At 33.1% G+C, this 12,543-nt stretch overlaps 1 protein-coding gene across 1 annotated transcript in view; it reads left to right on the top strand.

The window, feature by feature from the left end:
• Nucleotides 1-12,543, top strand: part of LOC145265493 (HAUS augmin-like complex subunit 7) — a 38,564-nt gene that overhangs the window by 9,095 nt on the left and 16,926 nt on the right. Inside the window, exons 3-5 of the mRNA XM_080121371.1 lie at nt 2,415-2,482; nt 5,548-5,609; nt 7,836-7,960. Coding sequence (XP_079977497.1) covers nt 2,415-2,482; nt 5,548-5,609; nt 7,836-7,960 — 255 coding nt within the window. The remainder of the gene's footprint in view (nt 1-2,414; nt 2,483-5,547; nt 5,610-7,835; nt 7,961-12,543) is intronic.

The following is a 12,543-nucleotide window of genomic DNA, read 5'->3' as shown; positions in this document are numbered from 1 at the left end:
TTTCTGAGATGCAACCATAAATCGTACTCTACATGAATCCTCAATGTAGCTTTCACACTACCAGGATACCAGGAATCCTGATAAGCAACAACTATATATTCACCAGTTGATGGTAATTTTTGTCATTTTTATTCTGTTGTTTTACTGAAAATTCAACTATGTAGACAAAGAAATGGTAATTTTTTTTTTCTTCTTTCTACCTTAACATTTAAAATGATTACTTTTATAGAATTTAGAGTATGCTGAAAACGAATATCGCATTTAAATTTTCTGCAAATAAGTAGCTTTCCAGATATCAAGCAATGTCATTTCTTATGTTATCGCTGGTGGCCATCTTGGTACACGCGAGCACAACTCCGAGAAACTATGCGTAAACATGCGTACCAAGATGGCCACCTGCAATAACATAACAAATAACATTGCTTAATATCCGGAAAGCCACTTATATACAGAAAATTTAAATGCGATATTCGTTTTCAGCATACTTGAAAACCTTTAGAGGTAATCATTTTAAAGAAAAATGTAAAGGTGGAAACAAGGTAAAAATTTACAAAATGCATCACAATGAAATTCTTTATCGAACCCCAAATTATTATTATTGTTATTATTTATATATCCTCAGTTTAAAAAAAAAACAGATTTGTTTTACAGATTCGAAAAAATGGTCTTGACAATGAGTTAAAAATAAAAATTACACAAAATACTATTAGAAAACACCCAATAAATGTCATGAGGACATTTATTGGTTGGGTTTCTAACAATATTTTGTGTATTTTTAAGTCATTGTCGAGATTTCAAAGACATGAGATATCACATGGCTATTTTTCTTGTGATTGTGTAACGCTCGACACTAATTTTCGAAACAAACATTTTACATTAAATAAATACATTAAAAACTTATCCAACAAGGTAAAAGAGTAACTTATCTTGCCTTTGGTAATATTTATTTGGGTGCTTATGCATTTATGTTACCGGGCTATATTTTCAAATAGTATTTTCAGATTAAATTCAAGTTTCACAATATCTTTTTTTATTTAATTGTTAGGTGAAAGTACAGAATAGTTAACAAAACACCCTTCCCTTCCCATGTTAAGAATGGGTTTCTAAATAATGTTATTATTTCAGCGTGGTAGCACAAGTATCTTTTATTTGTTATATATTTGTTTTGTTTTTTGGGGCTTTTTTTACCCCTAAAAAAAAGCAATTCTATCTTAAGTACAAGTAAGAAGTTATAAATACCATGATAACAGAAACGCACGTGCTTAGTGCATGTTTTTTTTAACAACAACAAAATAGTATTGTTTGAAAATAAAATTTTAAAAACTTGAAAATAATTTGACAAATTAAATTAAATTGACAAACTCAAAATAAAAAAATGACTAGTCTAGTAAAATGAAAGCAGAAAAACAGTTTTCTATTTTTAAGAGAATACTTTAGTCAGCTCAGCGCTGGTCAGCGTATAACGAGATGTTTTCCCGTTAAGTGGATTTGAATTTCTATAAAAGATAACATTTTAAAGAAATTTCCACACAACTAATAATTATCAAATATTTACATATTATACATGAAAATAATTTTGAAACTATTATGTATATGAAAATGGATGATATATGCCGATTAATCTTATCAATTTGGAAATATTCTTTGTCAATTTTGCTCAGTCATAACTTTGCTTCTTGTGGTCATAAAAATATAAATCACAGTCCAGTAGAGATGGACTTCTATTTTTATATACCCTGTAAAATTTCAGCCATATTCAATCAAATTTGACCCCGCATATGTGTATCCAAACGTAACGTATGAAATGTAAACATTGAAAAAAAAAAAAAGCGTATTTTACAACCATGCAATGCCGGGTGGCCTGCTAGTATATATATATATATATATATATATATATATATATATATATGGAGTTAATGATTGCTAAAAATTCCTTTATATCACAGGTTTTTCTAGTTATAAAAATAAAGTCTGGCACACTTTTTCTGTTTTCTTTTTTTTCACTTTTTTATTAAAATACAATCTAACACATTTTTTTTGTAATAGAATAATGCCTGGCACATTTTTGTCTAGTAATAAAATAAGTCTGGCACATTTTTGTCTAGTAATAATATATAGTTTGAACATTTTTGTCTAGTAATAATTAGGGCTATGACAACAGCATATTCTTTGCCTTGTCTTGATTCTCAGGTATATATCCATTGATATCTTATATGTTTTTATGTACAATGATGTGGTTCTCAGTTGATTAATTGTCTGTGTTGGATATATACTCGAGAGTCAAAATAATGAAAAGAATATGCTGTTGTCATAGCCCTAGTAATAATATACAGTCTGGCACAACATTAACAGCACAACATTTTCTCAAGCGATTTTATTTTTAAAATGTCTAACAAATTCTTTACTCTTTCCAGAATCGATCCAAAATTATCTGAAATTCTTGAAGCAAATAAATTTGCAGATGACAGCAAACAATTTAAAGGTATTTTTTTTTTCTTTCATCTTATTATTTTCTGCTGCTAATTGTTGATTCCTGGATTTGATAAAGATCTAATCTATGAATCTTTTTCATTCAATAAGCATCATCTGGAATTTTGAGATAAGGATTAATAATTTTGGTTATTTGTACTATTTTCATCTGGGTTGTTACGTTTCAGCAGATGTAACCTCCTGTCTGCAGATGCATCTTTTGAAACTCGGGTTGCACGGAATTTCAAACTGAGGCGTTTGTTTAATTCAATTCAAACTTCCATATGGGTTCCCAAGTTCAACAAAGTTTCCCAAAATCGTTATTAAAAGTAAATAAAGTTAATTTTGTATTTATGTGAAATCCTTTCTCTACTCTGTCATTGTGTTCACACTATCATCAAATTAGTCCTCACGCGAAAGAGCAGGGCACAAAATGCTTTAAATAATAATAATAATAGAATAACATTAACAAAGACTTTCACTGGCGAGGACTACTATTGAGCATAACCAGTTATACATCCTTTTGAAATTTTCATCTCTATTTTTCTCGTTATCTACTGAATATTTTTAATGAAACCTATATGAAATATGTTCCTTATTAAACTGTAAAGATTTTCTATTCTGAAAGAAGTTTAAAAAAATTTAATCTAAAAAAGTTATTTTAAAGTTTTTGTTAAAAAAATTCAGATTTCCTTACTATTCAGATCTGTATTACAAAGAGGGGGTTGCAAAAAATGAGTTGTTGTGTGAGGAGAAATACAAACTGAAACAGAGAGAATATTCAGACCTGTAATAATACAAAGAGGGGGTTGCAAAAATGAGTTGTGATGTAAGGAGAAATACAAACTGAAATAGAGAGGAGAGTTTTAAAATATAATCTTAAAAAGATAAGATACAAGTTAGAAAAGCATTTCATCCAAGGCATGAAAATTGTTAAACAAAATGTTTTTATTATAGGCTTTAAAAATAAAGGTACAAGATTCAATTTGAAATTTATTTATCTTCAAAGTGCACTTTTATAAATTTTACAAAGTAAGGTATAAAAATTTAATTTAAATTGAATCAAAGAATTACCTTGGATTTATTTTATGTAATGTACATTTTGTTGCAATTTAAAAACATTATCTTTCATCTAGCAATTAATGATATAGATATAAAATTTTCAATTATATTTTTTTAAGTGCAATAGAATGTACATTACATAAAATAAATCCGAGGTAATTTTTTGATGGAAAATTTGTTTAAAATATATATATATATATATATATATATATATATATTTATAAATAATTATTTTTTATACCTACACACATCAGTCTTTTATGCTTTTGCAATCATCAGTGCAGGAAGTGACAATTGCTTATAAAGTAAGAGATTCAAACCCAGCCATAAGGAATGTTACCCCTAGGCCACTAACAAGTGCCATTAGAATTAAGGGAAATGAACATTTATAAAAACCAATACAGTCACAACTTGTTTCTTCCTCAACCACGTGATGTATTTTTTCTCCTTTTCTTGTGATGCAAGTTCGTGCACATTTGCTAATTTGCATACATGCTATTAATATTTTCACTAGCCAGCTATCCTTCAGCTGCAGCTGATTTTTTCACACATGCCCATACGCACACTGTTACAATAGCACTTGACAGGAGATATAAATGTGGACCTTAGCATGTAGAGGGCAATTTCACACACATTCAGTCCAGCCGATATACGAGGTGCCTTAAATAAGTTTCCAGATTTTTTTTTGTACAGGCATTTAAAATTGTTGTAGACTCTTGAAAATTCAGTATGTTATTGCTTATGAGATGACTGACCAATTTTTATGATTTCAGGTTCAAATTAACAGCTACAGCAGGAATCCGAATACACCCTTCTAAAGCTTGATTTTAACAGCTGGTGAATTTCCAAAATACAATTTGAATGTGAGGACACTTAGAAGAATGATTTGCAATAAAATTCTGTTTTAAACGTGAAACAAATGCCACAGAAACATATGGAATGCTTCAGACTGCTTTTGAGCATCAGTTTTTAAGTGGTATAAGAGATTCAAGGAAGACAGGAAGTCTGTGAGAGTAAGGAAGTCAAACACCAGAGTTGATTAGCCAAATAAAAAATGTTATGGATAAGGACCGTCGTGTGTCTATAGAGACAATAAATGCACAGTTTGATGTCAGTGTGGGGACTGTACACACACAATTATTCGCGTGGAACTGAAGATGCAGGAGATTTGCACAAATGCCAACTTGGTTACCACCTGTAATAATATTTTAAATATGTGATATTATAACCAAGCCCAGGTACTAAGAAGTAGAAGAGAAAAGGAAAAGATATGTAACAAAAGAAGTAAACAACAGACAGGAATTTGCTCTTAACGCAAAGGAGAACTAAGGGTAGAGTGTGACCAATAACTGTAATGGAGGTATCAAACAATGGATGTAGATATATTTAGATTTGGTTTGTGGGTACTTTAGAATTGACATGAGTTTTATGACTCAGAGGATTGGCAAGGGACTTTACGACAGTAGGGAGTTGAAAATTGGACTTAAGAGTTGAGAGCTGAATGTGATTGACTGTATTACGACAGTAGTGAGTTGGACACTTTACAAAGTACAGTTGGAGCTTAAACAGTTGGGAGTTTGGGCGCAGTTGAAGATAAATCATGATTTGGACCAAATATTGACCTCTTTAACAGCCTGAGATAAATTGATCAACTAACTGACGGAAATCGCCTCGACAGGAGATATAAATGTGGGTCTTAGCGTGTAGAGGGTAGTTTCACACACACACCCAGTCCAACCGATATATATGTAAAGTGGCAGAGTTTGTAGATTTCTTGTTTCCCCGTGTTTATTTTATTTTTACACTTGTGTGCTCCTCTTGACAGTTGCCAATGCGTAAAAGACGATGACACAGGCATAAGACGATAAGTAGATAAATGAAAAATCTATGACGCACAACTTTAGAAGTCAGCGAGTTGTCGTTCGGTTGGTGGGGGGGAGTAATTTCAGTTTGTTTGTTTTTTTTTTCCCTTCCTTTGAATAATCTAATCTCTGATTTTTTTTTATCAATTTCCAGATTTACTTAACATAACTTCATCCCTTGGATTCTGCGACTCAGATCAAATGGATTTTATCACGGTAAATAAGAAATAAACTTTTTGGTACTCATTCAGTTGTGCTTGGTGTTTTTTAACTACTGCTGCAATATTTGAGCAAATGTGAGAGAGACACACTCTTAACTCTTCTTTCAATATTTTAAAGTCTTTTGAGTTTTTTTTTTTATTTTTAATGTTATTTAGGTAAGAAAATTCCACTTAGGCACGAAGTTGAGAATTGCAAGTTTGATGACTTTCTTTTACTTAAAGTTGGATTGTCTTCCATAACAGAAATCCAAAAATCTTTCAATGGCATTTGTGCATATTTAAGGTTAAAGTTCAAAATAGACTTCATAGCTTAGTGGGGGATGCCCTTTTCTCTTCCCTGCAACCTTTTTCCCACAGAACAGACGTTGTGAGTCTGTCTCTGCTTTATCGTTATTTTCATGGCAAGTGCTCATCTGAACTCCAATCTATGTTCCCCCCTCGCCAAACTTTCACGAAAAACACTCGTCTAGCCAAAACCACTATCAATAATTCCCCACACTCTTTATCTGTGCCTAAACCTAAATGTAGATTCCATGAACAAAGCCTCTTTCTTAGAACTGCACGTCTGTGGAACTCTCTTCCGTTTACCTGCTTTCCAGCTGACTACAATCTGATTATCTTCAAGTCCAACGTAAACAAGTTCTTGATGAACCGCCCCCCCCCCTAAGAAATCAAATTTACAAAATTTCCACTACTTATGTTTACTACGCTATAGTCACATTAATCCTTATTCTCGAGTGGCTTCCGGGCCTTGATAAGTGGTGATTCTTGTGTAAAAAAAAAAAAAATTACTGGAAAGGCTTTCTAATTCTTCCTTTTCACATAATTCAAAATTGGAAAAGTTGAAGATAGATAAATCTAAGAATGGATTACGAATGCAATCAAATTTGTGAACTAATGAAACTATATCGAACTCATCTAGCTTCATTCTTTTCTTCCAATATTGCAACTTTTGTATTCATCAAACAAAATGAAATTAAATAACTTCTAGCTATTATCTTTATGCAACATACCAATAATAATTCTGTGACACACCCATCACAAAAATTGGTACTTGTACAGTTTAATCAAGACATTAAAAAATGAAAATATCGAAAAAGGTTATATTGCACGTATCCGTTATTGAACGAAGTTCTTCAAAAAAAAAATTCACTTAACTTCATCAAGTAGTTTTTTTATTTTTTTACAGCGAAAAAAACAATTTCTTATGATACCAAGCAAAAGGTTCGATTTTTAGGAAGAAAAGCTACAATTAAAGATGGGGAGGGAGTGTCGGCGCTTTACATGGAGTTATCTCCCTGTGGCATGTTCAGCAATTTCAAAATGGCTGACTTCAACGCACTCTCATAAGAACGTGTTTTTCTGCTGTAAAAAAAAAAACTACTCCATCAAATAAAATGAAATTTTTTTTTCGGAGATCTTCAGTCCAAAACGGATACGTACAATATAACCTTTTTTCGAACTTGGGAATTTGGACAGAATTTCAGGCGAAACCTTTTATTTACTTCATGGGGGTAGCATGCTCTTGTTCCATCAGCCATGACTGGATAGAGGTCCTAAGTAATTCGCACACTGAGGATTAAACCTTCAACCTTCAGGAGAATATCACTTTTTATAATTGATTTTTCCAAGTACTCTAACAACTGTGCCACAGGTCCTTGCAGACAATTCTAGTACGAAATTTAGGAGCCTTAAACCTATTTTATTTCTAGTTGTAAATATCACTATTTATTACTAATTATTACTATATATCAACGTATATCTATGTATATATTATTGTTTTTATTTATTACTTGCATCTATTATCTATTGTTTATAATTAATGGTTCCCATATCGTATTAAATTCTATACTAGGACCTCTATCTAGTCATGACTGATGGAACAAGAGCATGCTTCTTCTCCCCCCCCCATGAAGTAAATAAGGGTTCCGCTCGAAATCCGTCCAAATTTCTGAGTTTGACAAGATACACCTGAAAAAGGTTGGAGGTTACATCGACCGAAACATTTGTGAAGATCACACTCAAGATGAGAACAATAGTCCAATGAATCCAAATAATACGAACACCAATAATTATTTCGTAACACACTAATTGGGGACGACTAGTCTAGATTTTAGAATGAGAAATGGTCGATGCCTTTAGTCGTTAATCTTCAACATATTTGTTCACAGCCAACTCTGGATACATCTTCTATTTTTTTATATTTAATTCTCTATTTCAGGGAACTGCATCTCCAAAGGAACAAATTCGGTTCTTGTCATTAATTCTTGACACAGTGGAAATCTGCCACGAGGAACACACGGCATCTTATTTCCACCCGAGTATTTCCAACCTAAAACTCCTCACGTAAGTTATTTCCTTCCCCTTTTCTGTAAATAATTTTTATTCTCCGTGTGTCTAGTGTCGGTTAAATTTGCAAAAACAAATTTTCTTTCTAAGAACTACCCATCTGGAAAATACGTTACTTCCCTGCTGACTTCAATATGGTCATCTTAAAATCTAATTTCAACAAATACTTGTCATAACCTGGCACCATAAATAATCAACCTTTCATTATTTTCAATTCTCTCATAATATTCTTCATCATTATCATTATTTCTATGGAATGTGCTCAACTGAGCTTCAATCTCTGATTCCTTCTTTACGCATTAACCGGTGATACCCCCCCCCGACCGTGGGCCCTTAAATCAACCGAACCGATCTATGCCATTTTTAAAATGTTCTTTTCCCTGTTGACTGTGATGTGTTGCTGTGCAGTTCTAGGAGGTTCATCATCCCAGGCTTTGCTCCCTCTCAAAGAGAGAGGTTACTTTATTGCTGATCACTTGAGATGCTTCTATCGAGGAATGCTGCGTTGTGGATGTTGGTCTACCTGGAATTATCTTGTGTCTTGGAAGGGAGACTGGCACCTGTTGGACGAAGATTCATTTCACTCTAAGACAAGGAATTGGTTTTATAGTTTATTTCACTTTCCAGATATCTCGCAGAAGGATGGAAAGTGAATCTCTGGCTTGTGTGGTACACGTCAGCGTCCCCCCCCCCCAGTAAAGTGAAGGAGACGTTTGTGAAGCCGTCCGTCGCCTTCTAAGTCCAAACCAAATCTCAACGATTCAGCTAACCTGATCACGTGACTCACACACAATCTGATCAGCTGATCCTGACTTCCGGTCAACGTGTCTACAATATAATTTACACATCTCCCTCTCTCTCTCTCTCCATTCTATAACACTAGTTCTTCAATCTAATCTCAACCCCCACCTGTGGGAAGGATATAAATGTATCGTTCTTGTAAGACAGTCACAACAAAAACTTGACACAATCTTTAAAAAGTGTTTTCAAACTTACTTATTCTTAGCATAAGTAATGTCATGTGAACGATTCACGAATGCATATTCCTGAAACAGTTGACAAACAGATAAAAATCCGATGACCCTCCACATAACAATTTTTCAATTTTGACCCCTTTAGCAGCCCTTTTTTTCCAGATGAAACCCGATTATAGTTTTCTACATGTCTGAAGACCCTATATACCAAATTTTAAGTCTGTAGATCAAAAATTCATTGAGGTTATAGGTTGAGAAGTGTCCTCACACACACACATACATTATCACTTTTATAGATAGACTATATATATATATATATATACACATACAGTAGCACCCCAGGATACGGCATTGAAAATTAGTAACAAAATACAGTGCAGTATATAATACACATGTATATAATCAAATAACATTATAAATAACACCATAAGGTGGGGCAAATACCATAACTAGGGTCCGGAAAAACATCATATTCCACATCGTAACTTGGAAAAAACGTAGGGCTACCATATCCCGGAGTTCTACTGTGTGTGTGTGTATATATATATATATATATATATATATATTACAATAGAAAAATGCGAGCATGAAAAGTAATATGGTTAAGCTTAAACATGGAAAAGCAAAGGACTAGTTGTTAAAGCTGGAAAAGAAAAGGATAAGATATTCTAATAAAAAATGTAATAAATTTATAACTTAAAATATTGCAGCATTAACAATTGATTATATAATGTTATAAATTGAATTTTTAAAAAAATTTAAGTCAAATTTAATGTAACTGTTTAAACAACATATACCTCATTTGATTCGTCTTTTATTCCTCTATAATTTTACCAGTTCATATTTGACTTTTAATTGAAATATTCTAGTTTTCACATCAATTTAAAAAAATAACTTCAAATTGAGGAGACAAAAAGAAAGTGCACAGCAACAAATTTGCTTAAAACTAGCTTAAATTATCGCCCCTTAATCAATTTAAAATATCCACCAACAGGTAACAAAGCATATCTAATCGTAATTGTTGTTGTTCCAGGTTATACAACGTAACATTTAGTCCATATGCCATGACTTTCTCTTAGTGATCATCAGGAGCTCATTAATCTCCACCTTTCTGGTTTATCCAATCGAAAAATTGGCTGCAGATTGAAATGTGATGAGGAAACGGTACGAAAGATTGTGCAAAAGCACCAAAACACCGGCAGTGTTCATGATGTCCCTAAATCTGATCATACTAGAACAGGGAAGACAATGCTATCAAAATCCGCAGCCTAAGAAACAGATTTGAAACGGCTCCCCAAATCCAACAACAGTGTAATCTTGTTAAAAAGTGCTCTCTTTCTACTGTCAAGAACAGATTAAAGGAATTTAATTTGCGAGGATATGTTGCAAAATGCAAGCCAATGATTTCTGTAAAGAACAGAAAGCACCATCTGGACTTCGTCAGATGCAATGAAGATCATGACTCTTCATATTGGTCAAAAGTGCTTTTTAGCGACGAAAGCAAGTTCAATAGGCAAGGCAGTGACAGTAGGCAGTACATCTGTCGGTGGAAAGACAAAGAATTTAATCCTTTCGCTGCAAGATGGTGGAAGTTCAGTTTTGGTGTGGGGCATTATTAGTACCACTGGTCCAGGGTCTACAGTTCAAACTCTAGCAAGGTCGAATTAATTCAAGCAAGTACATTAATATGTTGACTGAGCATTTTCTACCCTACTTTGGTCGGTATTTGGATGATAATCTCATTTTTATGCAGGATAATGCTCTCATTCACACAGCTGGCAATGTCAAGAGGTTTCTGGGAGAGCATGATATTCCGTGTTTGGATTGGCTTGCACAATCTCCAGACCTCAATCCTATCGAAAATGTATGGCATTACATCAAGTAACAGCTATGCAATGATAAAATTTCAAATTTGGAAGAACTTTCGACAAAAATTAAAGAAAAGTGGGATCCCCTTTCCCCAGAGTATTGCTGCAGTTTAATTCAAAGAATTCTCAAAAGATTTCAGGCTGTTAAATTGCAGAAGAGCTTAAGTTCATTGTGTTCCTGTTGTATTTGTGTTGCATTAATGTCCTAAAGTTACATTTAAATAACAATTTTCCATTGTGCGGACTTTCTTTTTTGCCACCTCAATTTGAAGTTATTTTTTTAAATTGATATGAACACTAGAATATTTCAATTAAAAATCAAATATGAACAGGTTAAATTATAGAAGAATGAAAGGCCAATCGAATGAGGTAGAGTTCGTTTAAACACTTACATTAAATTTAGCTTAAAGTTGCAGTTTTTGAAAACATTACAAGTGTGGACTTTCTTTTTGCCGCCTGTATATATATATATATATATATATATATATATATATATATATATATATATATATATATATATATATTGTAATTGTTTTATTAGTTATGGAGTAAACTAATCTACCTATTCTATATAAATAAAACAATAGATGTATGTGTATAAATATTGAACCAATAAACTCTTAAGCTACTGATCAAAAAACACTGAAATCAACAGGAAATAGTAATCATATATTAACGATGGTTTATGACGAGTAAAATCTTTGTTTGGATGAATAACATGTATCAGCAAGTTGAAATGCCAACATATTTCTGTTACTTATGCACCTGCACAAATACATTCTTCCTAACTTAAAGTGATCTGATGTTAAATCATTCTATCCTGCGATAGCTCAAACAATAGGAAATGCAGCTGAAGTGCTAAATGTTTTGGTTTTAATTCTAACTGATTGCACTCAAGTCATTTATTTTAAACTTTGGAAATCAGTAGTATATATTAGGTACAATATGATATTTAAAAAGAAATTGGCTCTGTAATAATAAATACGAAGTCTGCATGAAGTAAACTATATTTAAGCATATTTTACAACCGGGCAAGACCAGGTGCCCTCTGCTAGTTCAGGAATAAGGCTAACCTAGACAAATATAGTTACATCTAAACATCGATGTCAGCGCTTCATGATATTCATCTGGCCAATCGCTCCGATTACTGATACATACCAGAGATTCCGTTCTTGACTATCAGTCCCACGGAAACTGGGTCATTTCAGTGGCCTTTTATCTGTTGGGTTGAAGCATTAGTTCTGGGTAGTCCTAGGAAGTTCACTCATTCAGGTCTTATCTCCCTTCTTTCAGGTGGAGTAAGTTTATTGCCTACTGCCTGAGACACTCTGATCAGAGAATGCCAATATGGCTGCTCAAGTAATTTTTAATAGGCAAGAGTACTTCTCCTTTAGGAAATCTGGCTTCGCTCTCCTCACCTTCTGACCTTGTGTCAGATCTTCCTGCAGTGAGAAGAAAGTAAATATGCAATACGTGGTCTCCAAAATCATGATGTGTACTTCTACAACGTACTGAAATGAATGGCTCTCGTCTTAGGGAAGCACCATATCTTGACAAGCTTCTAGGACTAATCTTCACTACTGATCTGAAATGGAACACATACATGAAATCTATTGTTAAAATCGCTGGAAAAATGGTTGAATCATTGTACTGCTCCAGTAGGTATCTCACTGCCGATGCAATCCTCTATCTGTATCTGAGCCAGATACGTCTTAAAATGGAGTACTGTTGCCACATC

Source organism: Euprymna scolopes, chromosome 40 (assembly GCF_053919585.1).
Source record: "Euprymna scolopes isolate OS-2025 chromosome 40, ASM5391958v1, whole genome shotgun sequence".
In the NCBI taxonomy this organism is placed as follows: domain Eukaryota; kingdom Metazoa; phylum Mollusca; class Cephalopoda; order Sepiida; family Sepiolidae; genus Euprymna; species Euprymna scolopes.
This window is presented reverse-complemented; position numbering and strand designations above follow the sequence as displayed.